Below are 18,626 nucleotides of genomic sequence, written 5' to 3'. Positions count from 1 at the left end.
AGATCGCAGCGACAGATTCGATCACCTGATAGACTTAACCTGTAAATATACTTGTAAGAAACTTCGCCCCATGGGGACTCTCTTTCAAAACAAAGTGGGGTGAATGTGGTGAACTACATATACCTGTCTGGACACGCCCCCCCCCCCCCCCGCTGACTGCTCCTGTGGCTCCTCCCACAGACCGTGGCTCCTCCCACAGACCCCGTTATAAAGGCGATTGGAGCCTGAGCCCTGCCCTCAGTCTCCAGGATGTAGCATGGTGGTCAATTGCTGCTTGTTCTTTCTTCCAGTCAATAAAAGCCGATATCTTGCCTCATGTCTCAGAGAGTTATTGATGGTGCATCACCCCCCCCATGGTTTTTTAAAAATTTCCCACTTCTCTAACTTCCCACCAAGTTTTGCTCAATTATATGCCTTCTCTTTTGCTTTTATGTTTGCTTTCACTTACTTTGTCGGCCACAGTTGCTTTCAGAGTACTTTCTCTTTCTTTGGGATGTAACTGTCCTGTGCCATCTGAATTGCTCCCAGAAACTCCAGCCATTGCTGTTCTGCCGGCATCCCTGTTAGTGCACCCTGACAATCAACATTGGCCAGTTCCTTTCTCATGCCTCTGTAATTCCCTTTCCTCCACTGCAACACTGAATCTTCTGACTTCAGCTTCTCCCTCTAAAATTGCAAGGTGAATTCTATCATATTATGATCACTGCTTCCAAAGAGTTCCTTTACCTTAAGCTCCCTTATCCAATCCGATTCATTATACAACACCCAATCCAGAATTAGTGGGGCTCAACCACAATCAGTTCCAAAAACGCCAGCTTGGAGCTTGAATCCAACATCAACTTAATTTTCCCAATCTACCTACATACTGAAATTCCCCATGACTAATATAACATTGCCTTTTTGACTGCTTTCTCTATCTCCCACTGAATTTGTATACGATACCCTGGCTACTGTTCAGAGGTCTGTAAATAATTCCATCAGGGTCTTCTTATCCTTGCAGGTTCTTACCTCTGTTCACAAGGATTCTACACCTTCCAATCCAATGTCACCTCTTATTTAGGATTTGATTTCATTTTTTACTGGCAGAGCTACTCCACCTACTCTAACTACCTGCCTGCCCTTTCAATAGATTGTGTATCCTTGGATATTAAGTTCCCAACTACAATTGTATTTCAGCCGTGACTCCATGATACCACAACATCATACCTGCCAACCTCCAAATGCACTACAAGATCATCTACCTTATTTCATATGCTGCATGCAGTCAAATATAGACCTTCAGTTGGAGGTGGAGTTATGATGGCAGTCAATGGCGACTTTTGGAGTTCATCTGCAAAAACAGCTTAATTTCTTCCAACCTCACTCCTTCTAAATGCTCTGCTCTCTGCACCAATCCCAACCTCACTATAAAACCCGCTGATAAGGGGTTGTAGCTGTTGTAGTCTGGTGACTGACCTGGCCAAGGCACAGCGACAACTCTCTGATACCTCCTCTTATTTACCCCTTGATCATGACCCCACTAAGGAGCACCAGGCCACTTTCTCCTATATCATCACCAACCTTATCAGCTCTGGGAATCTCCCATCCACTGCCACCAACCTCATAATTCCCACACCCCGCACTTCCCGTTTCTACCCCCTACTCCTGCCCCTACCCCTACAGCTTGCTCTTGCCCCACTGTGGTGAACTACATATACCTTTCTGGACATGCACCCCCCCCCCCCCCCCGCTGACTGCTCCTGTAGCTCCTTCCACAGACCCCTGTATAAAGGCAATTGGAGGCACTGCTCCTCCCTCAGTCTCCAGGATGTTGTGTGATGGTCTCTTGCTGCTGATAATGCTCTCTTCCAGGTAATAAAAGCCTATCTCTCGCCTCACTTCTCCGAGAGTTATTGATGGCGCTTCACCCACTGAACTCACTTCTGCATACTTTGACACTGTTTTATCCCCCCTTGTTCAATCTTTTCCCAACTATCTTTGAATTTTTTCAATGATTTTAAGTTCCCTGGCCCCCACCGCCTTATTTTCACCATGGACATTGAGTCCCGATATACCTCCATCCCCCACCAGGAAGGTCTCAAAGCTCTCCGCTTCTTTTTGGATTCCAGACCTAACCAATTCCCCTCTACCACCACTCTCCTCCATCTAGTGGAATTAGTTCTGTTATGTCTGCAGCCCCCTCCTTTGTGAGAATCGCAAGAGCACTCGTTGGGGGGGGGGGGGGTCAGTAGACCCAGGAAGTGGGAGAGAGAGATGTGCCAAATAGACACAGGAAATGGGAGAGAGAGAGACGTGCCGAATAGACACAGGAAATGGGAGAGAGACAGACGTGCCGAATACCATCCACCGGGATGCAAAATAAGGCAACATTGACTATTGTCTCATGGAGACCACATGTAATGCCCTCGGGCAAAGTGGGCTGGTTGAGAGAGAGATTGCATCATCCCAACCTGATTGACACCTGAGATCCCGTGAAGAAGTATAAAGGACGGTCTGGGGGGGGGACAACTGGGGGGTATCATCGCATGCTACGATCCCGTCGTAGCGGGAAGCCATTTTGAAGGAAGCCACATGCGTTAGATTCTGGGCCTGGAATCTGTGGCTGGAATCATGGAAAACCGCTTTTAGCTAACAACGGGGAAGCCCGCTCCCCTGATTCAACGGATTTGCTTCATAAAGACCCAGGCAAGTTTTCCTTTTCTCACCAATCTCTCTCTCTCTCCAACAAGTGGAAACCCAGCGCCCCCCCCCCCCCCGTGAAAACCAGAAGCCTGCAGGAATTTGAGTGACTTTTTATATTTCCATCGGACACTATATTATCCCCTAGACAAACGATTGAGCTGTTTCTTATTGATGGTTATTATTAGACCCGTGCTTTTAGATTAAGTAGTGACTACGTATATTATCTGAGTGTTTGTATTAATCTTACGTTTGTGTCCCTTTCATAAATAAAGACTTTTAAAAATAGTACCAACAGACTTCAACGGACCTCTCTATCTTTGCTGGTAAGTGATCCCGTTACGGGATTTCATAACAGTTCTAACTCTCAATAATTTCTCCTTCGGCTCCTCCCACTTCCTCCAAACCAAGGGTGTAGCCATGGTCCACATGGGTCCCAGTTATGCCTGCCTTTTTGTTGGCTTTGTGGAACAATCCATGTTTCAAGTCTATAGGGTATCCGTCCCCCTCTTTTCCTTCGCTACATTGACGACTGCATTGGCGCTGCCTCCTGCACGCATGCTGAGCTCGTTGACTTCATTAACTTTGCCTCCAACTTTCACCCTGTCCTCAAATTTACCTGGTCCATTTCCAACACCTCCCTCCCCTTTCTTGATCTTTCTGTCTCCATCTCTGGAGACGGCTTATCTACTGATATCTACTATAAGCCTACAAACTCTCACAGCTACCTGGACTATTCTTCTTCCCACCCTGTCTCTTGCATAAATGCCATCCCCTTCCCACAATTCCTCCGTCTCCCCCGCATCTGCTCTCAGGATGAGGCTTTTCATTCCAGGACGAAGGAGATGTCTTCCTTTTTTAAAAAAAAGGGGCTTCCCTTCTTCCACCATCAACTCTGCTCTCAAGCGCATCTCCCTCATTTCCCGCACATCTGCCCTCACCCCATCCACCCACCACCCCACTCGGTATAGGGTCCCCCTTGTCCTCACCTACCAGCCTCCAGGTCCAACATATAATTCTCCGTAACTTCCGCCACCTCCAACGGGATCCCACTACCAAGCATATCTTTCCCTCCCCCCCCACTTTCTGCTTTCTGCAAGGATCGCTCCTTACATGACTCCCTTGTCCACTCGTCCCCCCCATCCCTTTCCACCGATCTCCCTCCTGGCACTTATCCTTGTAAGCGGAACAAGTGCTATACCTGCCCTTACACTTCCTCCCTCACCACCATTCAGGGCCCCAGACAGTCCTTCCAGGTGAGGCGACGCTTCACCTGTGAGTCGGCTGGTGTGGTATACTGTGTCCGGTGCTCCCAGTGTGGCCTTTTATATATTGGTGAGAACCGATGCAGACTGGGAGACCTTCTTGTTGAACACCCACGCTCTGTCCGCCAGAGAAAGCAGGATCTCCCAGTGGCCACACATTCTAATTGCACGTCCCATTCTCATTCTGATATGTCTATCCATGGCCTTCTCTACTGTCAAGATGAAGCCACACTCAACACCTCATATTCTGGCTGGGTAGCCTGATGGCATGAACATTGACTTCCGTTAATGTCCCTCCTCTCCTTCTTACCCCATCCCTGACATTTTTAGTTTGTTTTTTTTCTCTCTGTCCATTACACTGCCTGTTCTCCAACTCCCTCTGGTGCTCCCCCCACCCCCCTTTCTTTCTCCCGAGGCCTCCCATCCCATGATCCTTTCCCTTCTCCAGCTCTGTATCACTTTCGCCAATCACCTTTCCAGCTCTTAGCTTTATCCCGCCCCCTCCCGTCTTCTCCTATGATTTCACATTTCGCCCTCCCCCAACTACTTTCAAATCTCTTAGTATCTTTCCTTTCAATTAGTCCTGATGAAGGATCTCGGCCCGAGACATCCTTATAGATGCTGCCTGGCCTGCTGTGTTCCACCAGCACTTTGTGTGTGTTATTTGAATTTCCAGCATCTGCAGATTTCCTCGTGTTTGTAATTTCTTCCTCTGATGTCTCTTCTTTTCCTTTTCAGGGTTGATGGGGTTATGTTGAAGACCCTGACTTGTTACAAGCAGACTTTGGCTCTTTGGACCAACCACTTTTTGAAATCCCAAAGTCACGGCCTAGAAGACAAGCACACCTTTGGTATTCTGAGGCTTCGCAGCCCCGTGGACAGGCTGATATTTTCTCTCTCTCTCTCTTCCGCTCTCCCCCTCTCTCGTTGTTGATTTTTTAGTCAGAGAAAAAATGGTAGCATGACAGACTTTATCATTGTAAATTAGTGAGTTGTTTTGTTATATCTCCCTTATCACTGTGAAAGGTGTCGGGTGAAGATCAGTTTGTTGTACTACAGATTGTGGTCTGTCTTCGGGGCTTTGCTATTGCTTGCTTGGTGGGGTGGAGGGGACTGATGCTTTTTTATGTATATGGGTGGGGGTGGGGGGAGGACATTCCTTTGCTGCTGCTTGTACATGGGAGGGGGGAGTAGGAGGGCTTTGGGTTCTGAAGTTTTTACCCTCACTCATTCTTTAGGGCACTCTTCTGTTTTCGAGGATGTCTGCAAAGAATGAGGGTTTCAGGTTATATATTGTATACATTGCTCTGATAGTAAATGAAATTATTGAAACCAGTCCGTATTTATCACCCTTTTCAATTCTGTCCCTCTTTTACACAAGAAGAAAGTTTGCGTAGTTGGGAAGATTCTCCTTTAATTCTAGAATAAGAGGTGATTTTATTGATTCTCAGGGCATTGAGTCATAGAGCGCCACAGCACAGACTGGGAGGATGGATTCCAAAAAGGTACATCAGGGTTGGCAGGATGGATGCCGAGAGTAAACATGTTTTATTATTGCCCCAATTTTTCAGACATCTCAGTAAGAGCTACTGTATTTCAATGCCTTTCTATTTCAGATCCCAGTTTTGTAAGGTAAAGGACAGTAGTTTAAACCATGCCATGCTTCTTGCTGAAATAACAAACGATAACACTTATATTATCAAACCTAGTGCACTCATTGTGCATGTGGGGCATCAGTAATCTTGTTATGATTTCAGTGCATTTTCTGCAATGTAGCATAAAATCTGGTAACTTCAAGGTAAATACTTTCCGATATAGGAACAGTAGTACACCATGATGTATGAAGTAAAGGAAAACAAGTTGGGCTATTGCACAATATTATAATGTGAGAGTAATTACATTAGGAAATGCTATGAATGTGCCACAGAAGCATAGAGGTTAGTGCAACACTATTACAGCTCAGGCCATTGGAAAGCAGAGATCAATTCCAGCGTCCTCTGTAGAGTCACTGTGCATCCTTCTTGAGGAATGTGTGGGTTTTCCTCGGGTGCTCCAGTTTCCTTCCACACTGAGTATTTTAACTGGTCATTGTAGATTGTCCTTGGATTTGGTTGGAGTTAAATTGGGGCTTTGGTGGTTGCTGGGTGACGCAGCTCAAAGAGCTGGAAGGGCCTACTCCACGCTGTATCTCAAATATAAAACAATTATTATTAGGGTGCCACGGTAGCAGGTGGTCAGTGTGACGCTAATACAGCGTAAGGTGTCAGAGCTTGGAATTCATTTCCAGTATCTGCTGTAAGTTTGGACATTCGTTCCTGTACGTACGTGGGTTTCCTCCCACAGTCCAAAGACATAATTGGTTAATTGGACTTTGTAAATTAGGCCAGGGTTAAATTGATGGGTTGCTGGACAGCACAGCTCAAAGGGCCACCATATCTCTACATAAAAAATCAAAATGACAGATACCTCATTTGTTTCTATGTCTATCACTCCTTATTTATACTTGTTATAAATGGAATTAAGGATAGACATTGAGCACTGTCTAGCAAATGTTAGACAGATAGGAATTGGGGTAGAACTGTGAAAGATAATAAGGGCTCATTGGTGGCAACTTTTTTTCATCTAAACAATCTTTCTTGTCACAGAGAGCTGTAAATCTCTTTCCTAGTGGTTATGGAGGTGAAATTACTCCAGCTGCTTCATAAAGAATTTTCAAAGAATTAACAGGAAATTGAGGGCCATGGGAAATTGGTACTGAATCGAGGCCAGCCATGATCATACTGAATGGTCGGGCAGGCTTAGGAGCTAAGTGGCCTAGTCCTATGTGCTCAGTCCACTGCTGTTCACTCTGCTGACCCACAACTGTGCAGCAACACACAGCTCTAATTGCATTAATAAGTTTGCCGATGACATGACCGTGGTGGGGCTCCTCTGCAAGAATGATGAGTTGGCATACAGAGAGGTGCAGCGGCTAACAGACTGGTGCAGACCCAACAACCTGTATCTGAATGTGAAAAAAAGAGATGGTTGTTGACTTCAGGAGAGCATGGAGCAAATACTCTCTGCGATGGCTTCCCCGTAGAGATTGTTAACAGCACCAATGGTTTCTTGGTGGTCACCTGGCGGAGAATCTCACCTGGTCAACACCAGCTCTATAGCCAAGAAAGCCCAGCAGCATCTCTACTCACTGCGAAGGCTGAGAAAAGTCTATCTCCCACCCGCCCCCCCCCCTCATCCTCCACGGGTTGTATTGAAAGTATCCTGAGCAGCTGCATTACTGCCTGGTTTGGAAATTGCACTGTCTCGGATCTTAAGACCCTGCAGTGGATAGTGAGGTCAGCTGAAGGGATCACTGGGGTCTCTCTTCCCGCCATCACGGACATCTACACCACATGCTGCATCCACAAAGCTAACAGCATTGTGAAGGACCCCACGACCTCATACAAACTCTTCTCCCTCCTGCCATCTGGCAAAACGTACCGAAGCATTCAGGTTCTCACGACTAGACTGTGTAACAGTTTCTTCCCCCAAGCCATTAGACTCGATTCCCAGAGTCTAGTCTGACACTGACCTACACATACAAACTCTACTGAATACCACTCCACTCCCTTTGCAATTTTTGCTAATTTTTCTCAATTCCTGCTAAAACATTGTTTACATTTACATCATTTATTATATTGTAATTTGCCCTTTACTGTGCCTATTGTCTTGTTTATTAATTATTGTACTGTCTTATACTGTTTTGTGTACTTTATGTAGTCCCGTGAAGTCTGAAGTCTAATATAGTTTTGTGTTGCTTAATGTAGTCTAGTGTAGTTTTGTGTTGTATCATGTAGCACCAGGGTCCTGGAGGAACGTTGTTTTGTTTTTACTGCGTACTGTACCAGCAGTTATGGTTGAAATGACAATAAAAGTGACTTGACTTATAAAAGGCTAGGTTTATTCCTACCATTGCCCAAATTGCTGGGTGAACTCAGTGGGTCAGGTAACATCCATGTAGGGAAATAGTTATGTTGCTTTGGGTGGAGAAGGTCACTGCCTACATTTCTCCAAAGATGCTATCTGACCTGTTGAGTTCACCCATCTTTTGCTGCAGATTCCAGCAAATCTCTTATAACTTGAGATTTCCCCTTAGTCCTTAAGATAAAAGAAAACCTGTGGTTAAGCGAACCTTAAAGTGCTGATAACTGTCAGGTCAGTTGAAAGAAACGCAGGATTGGTGTTTCGGGTTGTTAAAGTGAATTGTATCTCTCACCACAGATGCTGACTGAGCATTGATACATTTTTTTGTATTGTTAATGCCGGGGGCTCTTCATCTGTTTTAACCTTTCCACCCATCCGTTTGCCACAGCATGGCTCGAGAAAGGCATAAGCCTGGGAATTACCAGTTACCCTGGCGATTCGGTTCGCACTGCAGTGGGGCGGAGAGGGGAGCGCCGGAGCACCAGCCGCGGCCGCCTCTCCGGTTGACCGGGCGACACTTCCGGTCGCTCGCGTCACTACCGGAAAAGGTTCCTCCCTCCCCCGCCTCCCCGGCAGTTCGGTTGCTGCAACTGGCCGAGCCGCCGGGATGAAGGACGGCTCCCCGACCCAGGCGCGCAGAGGTGAGGACGGGCTGGAGGGTCACCGGCTGCGCCCGGGACCGCCGTGACGTGACACGAGAACAGGTGGAGATGGAGTGGGAAGTGGGGGGAGAATGCAAATCAAACGTGGAAGTGGGCCTGCTGGAGAGATAGAGAAAGTAACTAATTCTGTTGTTCCAGTGTACGTATATTGGATTATGAGAGTTTAGTCTTATACTCAGGTCGGGATCTCCTATAAACTGGGGACAGCCAGAATGCTGAATTCTATTTGTGGGAAAGCAAGTCTGTATAGTTTGTTCCATTCCATTCACCAATTTTTAAGATTACAAGCCCTGCATGGGGACCTTTGCTCACTTCCTGAGCTTAATGGTTGTGCTTGAACTTCATGAACAAAATCTCATTGCACAGTTAAGGAATACAACAGATGAATGGTGCAAAAACAAAATAGACAAGGATATAAGAAAGAGAAGTAAGAGGCCATGCAGTCTCTTCAGAAGTGTTATTCAATAAAATGATAGCTAATGTGATCTTAGCTTAATGCTTTCCTGTCTGGTTCACCTAACCTTCAACACTTGTGTTGTTCAAGCAACTTCTTATCTCATGCTTGAATATATTTAGAGATTTAATTCTTTGGGTAGAAAATCCCCAACTGTTAATGATTATCTGAGAAAAAGATCCTTCTCATCCTTGTTTCACAGCCTGATCGCGAAACACCAATGCCCTTGAATGGAAAATCCTACAAAAAGTAGTGGATACAGCCCAGTACTTCACCAGTAAAGCCCTCCCCACTGTTGCTCACATCTACACATAATGTTATTGTGAGAAAGCAGTATCCATCATCAGGGACCATCACCACCCAGGACATATTCTCTTCTCATTCCATATAAATTCCCTGTCTTTGGAACCTAAACCAATGTATCATCAGAAAATCTAGTGTCAGTCTGTTCTACAACCAGAGATATTCGGTATATAAGTAACACGGGGGAACCACCAGGAGTACAAGAGGTTTCTCTTTTAATGTTAACCTTTGGAACTGATCAGCAAAACAAGATTTAAATCAGAACTGTGGCATTGGGACCAAGTCCAAGTCTTTGAAGTTTACAACAGTATTCTGTCATCCACGGTATCTGGAGATACTTATTTGGTGCAGTAATATTACAACATCTCAACAGATCAGCAGAACAGTGTCAATCCATTTTCAGATATGAAGAGGAATCTAAGTCCAAAGTCCTTGAGCTGAAGTTATAACTGCAGCAGCAGGAACTGATTAAAATACCAGAATTAAAAGAAAAAGAACTGGAAAGAGAGAAAGAGTTTGTATTTGTGGCAAAGCTAAGTTTTTAGAAGGAATTAGCAATGGTGAGCTGTGTACTTTTTGTGTGAGTTCCTTTCTATAAAACAGCTTGAAAGCAACCTTGGTAGAATGTCTGCTATTTAACTGAAAAACAAAACCTCCAGATTTAGGAAGCCTGAAATAAAACAGAACATGCTGGGCATCTGAACTTCCACACTGGTAAGGAAACACCAATGCCCTCGAACGGACAATCTTACAGAAAGTAGTAAATATAGCCTAGTCCTTCACGAGTAAAGCCCTCCTCACCACTAAGTACATCTACATAGAGTGTTGTTGCAAAAAACAGCACTCATCATCGGCCACCCCCACCACCCAGACCATGCTCTCTTCTCATTGCTGCCATCTGAAAGAAGGTACAGGAGCCTCAGGACTCATGCCACCAGGTTCAGGAACAATTATAAGGCTCTTGAACCAAAGGGGATACTTTCACTCAACTTTACTTGCTCCATCATTGAAATGTTCCCATAACCTGTGGACTCATTTTTAAGGACTGTTCATCTCATGTTTTCAATATTTATTGCTTGCTTGCTTGCTTATTTATTTATTTATTTATCTATCTATCTATCTATTTATTTATTCTCTCTCTCTCTCCTCCCTCTCCTCTCCCCCCCCCCCCCAAGTTGGTGCAGCCTTTCATTGATTCTTTTATGGTTATCATTTTATTATGAGTATGCCCACAAGAAAATTAACCTCAGGGTTGTATATGGTGACATATATGTACTTTGATAATATATTTATTTTGAACTTTATCTGAAACTTTGACTCCTAATTCCAGATTTGCCCCATGAGAGGAAACAAAGATTAGCTTTATTTGTCACATTTATATCAAAACATTGAAACATACAGTGAAGTGTGTCACTTGTGTCAATGGCAAACACAGTCCAAGAATGTGTTAGGGGCAGCCTGAAAGTGTCACTATGTTTCCAGTGCCAACATGGCGTGTCCACAATTTACTAACCCTAATCTGTACATTTTTTGGAATGTAGGAAGAAACTGGAGAACCCAGAGGAAAACAACAGAGAGTGTACAAATTCCTTACAGACAGTGGCTGGAATTGTCGGGTCTTCACTGTTCCCTCTGACCTGCCGCTCTCTGAGGCAGAACGTTCTGCCCTCAGTAAGGCTTCAGTACCCTGCACCCACAAAAAGGCCTCCCCCCCCTCTCTCCCCCCCCCCCCAGCTTGTTCTAACTTCTCATCTTTTTTTCTGGTCCTGATGAAGGGCCTCGGCCTGAAACATCGACTGTTTACTCTCTTCCATAGATGCTGCCTGTCCTGCTGAGTTCCTCCAGCATTTTGTGTGTGTTGCTTGGATTCCCAGCATCTGCAGATTTTCTCATTTTATGTGCACAATGTGACTAGCCAGAAGGTCTCTGCCTGTTGGTTTAGGTATTAATATTGGCCAGTGCAAAGAGTAGCCTTGTTTCTCTTCACATTAGTGGTGTTGATCATTTACAACCTTGTCCAGAATGCATGCTGTTGCTGTTTTTCTCATTCTTCCTGGAAATGGCTATTACGTGTCAATGTGAAGGCTTTTGCAAAAAAAAATGGTTAGGTATACTTCTGAGTTGTGAGTTTAAGAACTTGACTCCCACTCCAGAGGTTTGAACAAATAGTTAAGTATAATATCATGGAGATGGTACAGAGGTGGAGGTGGTACTTTTCAGATCAGGAGTTGAACTGTCCCAACAGCTCCCACAAGAACCCAATAGATACTATGACCATTTTGTCACAGGTAAATACTATACAATTTTAGGAATTCTGGGCTTTGTAAGTGGAGCCACAGAATACAAAAAGCTTTAGGAAGTTATAGCCAGTTATGATCACAGTTGGGGAAAAAAGTGTGAAGATAGTGGAGAGGGTGCAATAAAGATTTCCTTGAAATTTCCTAAGGAAGAGAGAATTCAATTAAAACTTTATACTAGCCTAGAGGTTTATAAAATCATGAGGTGCATAGATGGTCTTTTTCTCAGAGTAGGGCAGTCTAAAAGTAGAGGTCATAGGTTTAGGGTGAAAAGGGAAAGACTAAAGGGGATCTGAGGAGCAAGTTTTCCACACAGAGGATGTGAATGGAGTGATCTATCACAGGAAGTAGTAGAAATGGCTACAGTTTGGGTAGGTATAAAGATAAGGGTTTAGAGGGCAAAACACAAGCAGATGTGATAGTTTAGTTAGTCTGGCAAGTTGAACTGAAGGGCCTATTTTTGTGCTGAATAACTTTGACAGTACAACTCCAAAAATATAGATTAGAGAATAGGAGGTTTTGGTTTATGAAACAGAGGAAATTTAGAAGAAATTTATGTTGGTGTGCAAGTTTTTACCAATATTTAATTTTACATTATTCACATTAGCAGAGGAGTAAAACACCAGAAAACACATTTCAAATCAAGGGAAAATAATCCTTGGTTATTATGAAGATGTAGTGTGAAGAAATGTGTTGTTTAGATAGAAAGCTAAAGCAAAATAATGTAGAATAAAGGGTATCTCTTAAAAGAAAAACTGCAAAAAATATAGGGACTTTGAAAGTTCAATGTAAATTTATTATCAAAGTACATGTATATCATCATATACAACCCTGACATTCATTTTCTTGTGGGCATACTCAGTAAATACAAGAAACATAATAAAATCAGTGAAGGACCGTACCAACAGGGCAGACAAACAACCAATGTCCATAAATCAATTTCTCAGCAAGTCAAAAACACACACCTTTTATTCCTGCCTCTATTGTATCATTTTACATATATGAACTATCATTTTTTTTTTAGTTCCATTGAACCTTAACTATCCATAATTAATGTAATGTCTGCTGTATCCAGTCATAAATGAAAACCTTGAAACATGTTCATTCGTTCATAATCTAGAGTACCCTTATATTTATTTTTTTTGCGGTTTAATCTGCTCCTTTTGTTCAACTTTGTTTTAGGTCTGGAGAAATTCAGTTCTCTATGACCCCGTTTCTCTGCAGGCTATTTACAGCCCTTAGATTTTAATGACTTTGTGTTTATTCCCATGCTGTCTGTCAGGAGAAAGGTAATTTTCTGAACACTTCCTATGTCTTTCAGTAGTAATGTCTCCTTGAAGTCAATTACAGCCATATCATTCCCTAGGGGAAAAGATTCTCCCCAAGTCTCTTGCTGTAGCACCTTCAGACTCCAAAATATCAAATGCTTGGCCTTCCATTCCTCATAGCACTTTTGGAGCTACCAAATTTTTTGATGATACACTTCAGTCTGTCTTTGATGTTCATGACTCCAGTAAAACTTTTCTTAATTTGGTCATTCTTCCTTCAGTTCAAGAAATACAGATTATAATGATGGTGCCAAGAAGCTTGTTGGATTACAGAAATCTATGCCAGTCCTCCCCCATTTCCTCTGTCTCTGTTTTTAAGCCAGAGAAAGACCTTGAGGACATGTTCATCATTGAAATTGAAACCACATGTTCAGTTGTCTCTTCTGCTCAACTCCCTGATCTTGTATACAAAGCTAAGTGTGGCCAAAGGTTCTTATTGCTCTAGTCTGACTGTAGCTTTACGTTATCTCCTATCTGTCTTCATGCCTTCTACTGATTGCCCTTCTTCATTAGGTTAATTTTCTGCTCTCTCAACCACCTTGTCATTAAATGTCCTTTCTGTTACCATCACCAACCTCACTTCTACCCAATAAAACACCCTTTATTTCAGATAACAACACACACAAAATGCTGGTGGAACACAGCAGGTTAGGCAGCATCTATAGTGAGAAGCGCTGTCGACGTTTCGGGCTGAGACCCTTCGGCCCGAAATGTCGACAGCGCTTCTCACTATAGATGCTGCCTAGCCTGCTGTGTTCTACCAGCATTTTGTGTGTGTTGTTGTTTGTATTTCCAGCATCTGCAGTTTTCCTTGTGTTTGCTCTTTATTTCAGATGTTATTCACTTAACTCTTCATGTACGTGGTCCTTATTCTTGCAATCTTTGTCACATTACCCATTCATGTTTTTTCTCATTGGCAAAGAAATTGAATTCCACTGAATTCCAACTGACCATCAGCTACCAATTTATTCAAAACTTATGTCAATCCTATTTTCTATTTTACCCACATTCTCCTCATCTCTGCTCGGGTTCTTGCTCTCACCAACCCACATGGAGTCACAGAATACTACAGCACAGAAGTAGGTCCTCTGGCCCACCTAGTGTGTGCTGAACCATTTATATGCCTAGTCCTGTTGCCCTGCACATAGTCCATAGCCCTCTTATCCATCTGCTTATCCAAATTTCTCTTTAACTGTTGAAATTGACCCCACGTCCACCACTTCCACTGGCAGCTCGTTTCACACTCTCACCATCTTCTCAGTAAAGAAGTTCCCTCTCATGTTTCCCTAAAACATTACACCTTTCACCCTTAACCCATGACTTTTAGATGTAGTCCCACCCAACCGCAGTGGAAAAAGCCTGCTTGTTTTTACCCTATCTATACCCGTCATCATTTTGTATATGCCTTTCAAATCTCCCCTCAATCAGAATTAGAATCAGGTTTATTATCACCGGCATGTGTCCTGAAATTTGTTAACTTAGCAGCAGCGGTTCAATACAATACATAATATAGAAGAAGAAGAAGAAATAATAAATTAATTGAATAGATTAAAAATTGTGCAAAAAGCAGAAATAATATATATCTTAAAAAGTGAAGTAGTGTTCACAGGTTCAATGTTCATTTAGGAATGGGATGGCAGAGGGGAAGAAGCTGTTCCTGAATCACTGAGTGTGTGCCTTCAGGCTTCTGAACCTCCTACCCAATGGTAGCAGTGAGAAAAGGGCCTGCCCTGGGTGCGAGAGGTTCTTAATAATGGACGCTGCCTTTCTGAGACACTGCTTCTTGAAGATGTCCTGGGTACTTTGTAGGCTAGTACCCAAAATGGAGCTGACTAGATTTACAACCTTCTGCAGCTTCTTTTGGTCCTGTGCAGTAGCCACCCCTCTGCTACCCCATACCAGACAGTGATGTAGCCTGTCAGAAAGCTCTATAGAAGTTTTTGAGTGTACTTGTTGACAAACCAAATTCTTCAAAATCTTAATGAAGTATAGTGGCTGTCTTGCCTTCTTTATAACTGCATCGATATGTTGGGACCAGGTTAGATCCTCAGAGATCTTGACACCCAGGAACTTGAAACTGCTCACTCTCTCCACTTCTGATCCTTCTATGAGGATTGGTATGTGTTCCTTCATCTTACCCTTCCTGAAGTCCACAATCAGCTCTTTCATCTTAATGACGTTGAGTGCCAAGTTGTTGCTGTGACACCACTCCACTAGCTGGTATATCTCACTCCTGTATGCCCTCTCGTCACCACCTGAGAGTCTACCAACAATGGTTTATAGCACTCAAATTTATAGATGGTGTTTGAGCTATGCCTAGCCACACAGTTATAGGTATATAGAGAGTAGAGCAGTGGGCTAAGCACACACCCGTGTCGTGCAGCAGTGTTGATCGTCAGCAAGGAGGAGATATTATCACCGATGCACAGATTGTGGTCTTCCAGTTAGGAAGTCGAGGATCCAATTGCAGAGGGAGGTACAGAGGTCCAGGTTCTTCAAGTTCTCAATCAGGATTGTGGGAGAAATGGTGTTAAATGCTGATCTATGTTAGATGAGCAGCATCTTGACATACCTGCTTGTATTGTCCAGGAGGTGATCTAAGGTTGTGTGAAGAGCCATTGAGAGTACATCTGCCATTGACCTATTGTGGCAATAGGCAAATTGCAGTGGGTCCAGGTTCTGTGTTCTGTGTTCCAATGAATAGAGTCTGAACTTGTTCAACCTTGTGCTGTAACTCAGGTCATCAAGTCCTGGCAACATCCTTGTAAATTTTCTCAGCACTCCTTCAATTTTACTTACATTTTTCCTGTAGATTGGTGACTAAAACTTCACACAATACTCCAAATTAGGCCTCAGCAATGTCTTATACAATTTCAACATAACATCCCAGCTCCTGACTTCAATAATTTGATTTATGAAGGCCAATTTATGAAGCTTTCGGAAATTGAAATTAACCGGCACAGAGAATGATGATTTAAAAAAAACATTTTAAGAACAGAAAATGATGTTCATACAAAGTGAACTGAGCTTGAGAGACAGAACACTCCCTACCTGACATCCATCAGATGTCAAATGTAACTAGTGAAACTAAGTCAAATTATCATTTCATTATGTCTTTGGCAAAAAAAAGGACAGTCTCAGAGACATGTTTTGAAGTAGTCTTACTGAACAGTCTTTAATCATTCCTGCTTCAAAAATGTCAGCCGTGATGATATACTTGCTCATAGTAATGTCTGATGAGCACTGTGTCATCACTCTGCTCACCCAGATTGACGATTAGGTGAGTTACTTCTGAAATGAGTTCTGCTCTCTTACTACATCCTCCAACTCGCAGTAGTTCATCAGAGTCAAGAAAGGGACAGAATTTACTAGCATAACTGGATTGTGAGTACGGTAGTTCCTGCTTGGTGCTGCAATGCACTTCCTTTGCATACACCTGCCTTTGAACAACGAGGATTCTAACTTTTGCCTGATTCAGTTGCTCTACATTCCTCCTTGTTTCGGTTCTTGAATGTTGGTTAGAGAGGAATTGTTGGGGCAGGTGCAGCACTTATCACACTTGTAGGGATAAGTCCCAGTGCCAAGAATTGATTTAACAAGCAGTCACACAGAGAGCGATCCCTGCAGAAAGGAGAACGGGAGAGGGGAGGGTAAGATGTGATCGGATCTTATTAGAATGGCAAAAGTTACAGAGAAAGATGTGCTCATGGGGTGGTAGGTAAGGACAAGGGGAACACTGTTATGATAGTGGGTGATTGTGTCAGGGCAGATGTGGAAAATAAAGGATTTGTGGCCAAGGGCAGAAACCCCCATTCTTTTAAAAAAAGGGATTTCAGATAGAACAAAGAATATAGCACAGTATAGGCCCTTCAGCCCATAATGTTTTAATGAAATTTGAACCTGTTCTAAGATCCATCATACCTTTCCCTCGGTCATAGCCCTCCCATTTTTCTTTCATCCATATGCCTTTCTCAAAGTCTTTTAAATGTCCCTAATGTATCTCCCTTTACCACTAGCGCACTCCACCCACCACCACGCTTTGTGTAAAAAGAAAAGCTACTTCTGACATCCTCCCTCCTCCCTTATACGTTTCTATAATCACTTTAAAATTATGCCTCTCTTGGATTAGCCATTTCTTTCCTGGGAAAAGTCTCTGGCTATCCACTCAATCTATGCCTCATATCATCTTGTATACCTCTATCAAGTTAATTCTCAAGAGAAAAGCCAGAGCTCACTCAGTCTGTCCTCATGAGATGAGCTGTCTAATTCAGGCAGCATCCTAGTAAATTCCCTTTGCACCCTCTCTAAGGCTTCCAAATCTCCTTCCTATAATGAGACAACCTGAACTAAACACAATATACCAAGTGTGGTTGAACTACAGTTTTATAGAGCTGCAACATTCACTGGCCGCTGTTGAATTCAGTCCCCCAACTAATGAAGGCCAATGAACCATATGCTTTCTTAACCACCCGATCAACTTGCACAGTAACTTTGAGGGATCTATGTTTGTCCAAACTGCTAAGGGTTATCCCATTAATGAGCTACTTTGCCTTCACGTTCAAACTTTTCAAAGTGTATCACTTCACACTTTTCCAGATTGAACTCCATCTGCCACTTCTCAGAATCAGAATCAGGTCTAGCATCACTGGCATATGTTGTATGTTTGTAGTTTTGCAACAGCACAGTACACAATAATAAAAACTATAATAAAATTAGCTCCAGTGGCGTCTCCTCTATAGTAGCAATGGGAAAAAGTTCATGTCCTGGGTGATGTAGGTCCTTAATGATGGATGTCCCTTTTTTGAGGTATCACAGCCTTGAAGGTGTCCTTGATGTTGGTGCAAGTGCCCATGGTGGAGCTGGCTGAGTTTACAACTTACTGCGGCTTTCTCTGACCCTACAGTTGCCCCTCCATACCAGACATTGATGCAACCAGTTAGAATGCTCTCCATGGTACATCTGTAGAAATTTGCAAGTGTCTTTGGTGGCATATCTATTCTCCTCAAACTCCGAATGAAATATAGCAGCTGTCATGCCTTCTTTGTAATTGCATCAGTATGTTCTGCCCAAGGTAGATCCTCAGATATGTTGACACCTAGGAACTTGAAACTGCTCACCCTGTCCACTTCTGATCTCTCGATTAGCACTTGTATGTGCTCCCTCGAATTCCCCTTCCTGAAGTCTACAATCAGTTCCTTGGTCTTACTGACATTGAGTGCAATGTTATTGGTGATACCACTCAACCAGCAGATCTATCCTGCTCCTGTACACCACGTCATCACCATCTGAAGCTCAGCCCAGCTCTGCATCCTACGAATGCTGATGTAATCTACAGCAACCTTCTACACTATCCACAACACCTTTATGTTATTGCAAACCTACTAAGCCACTTCTTCATCCAAATCATTCATAGAAAACACAGTGTAGAGGTCCCAGCATGTATTCCTGTGGAACACCACTGGTCACTGATCTCCAGGCTGAATATGCTCTATCTACAACCATGCTCTGCCTTTTGTGAGCAAACCAATTCTGAATCCATGCAGCCAAGTTTCCCAGGATCCCATGCCTCCTAACTTTCTAAGGAACCTTGTTACTTGCTTTACGAAAATTCATATACACTACATCCATTGCATAATCTGAATCAATTTGTTTTATTACTTCTCAAAGAACTCAGT

The 18,626-nt window shown here is 43.3% G+C and overlaps 1 protein-coding gene across 1 annotated transcript in view; it reads left to right on the top strand.

Moving 5' to 3' along the window:
- Positions 1-8,422: 8,422 nt before the first annotated feature.
- Positions 8,423-18,626, top strand: part of LOC132402174 (torsin-1A-interacting protein 2-like) — a 29,058-nt gene continuing 18,854 nt past the window's right edge. Inside the window, exon 1 of the mRNA XM_059984851.1 lies at positions 8,423-8,548. Within this exon, the coding sequence (XP_059840834.1) occupies positions 8,515-8,548 (34 nt within the window). The 5' untranslated portion in view covers positions 8,423-8,514. The remainder of the gene's footprint in view (positions 8,549-18,626) is intronic.

The sequence above is a fragment of the Hypanus sabinus genome, chromosome 11 (genome assembly GCF_030144855.1).
Source record: "Hypanus sabinus isolate sHypSab1 chromosome 11, sHypSab1.hap1, whole genome shotgun sequence".
NCBI lineage: Eukaryota > Metazoa > Chordata > Chondrichthyes > Myliobatiformes > Dasyatidae > Hypanus > Hypanus sabinus.
The sequence above is the reverse complement of the archived record's forward strand: the minus strand, read 5'-3'. Positions and strand labels throughout refer to the sequence as shown.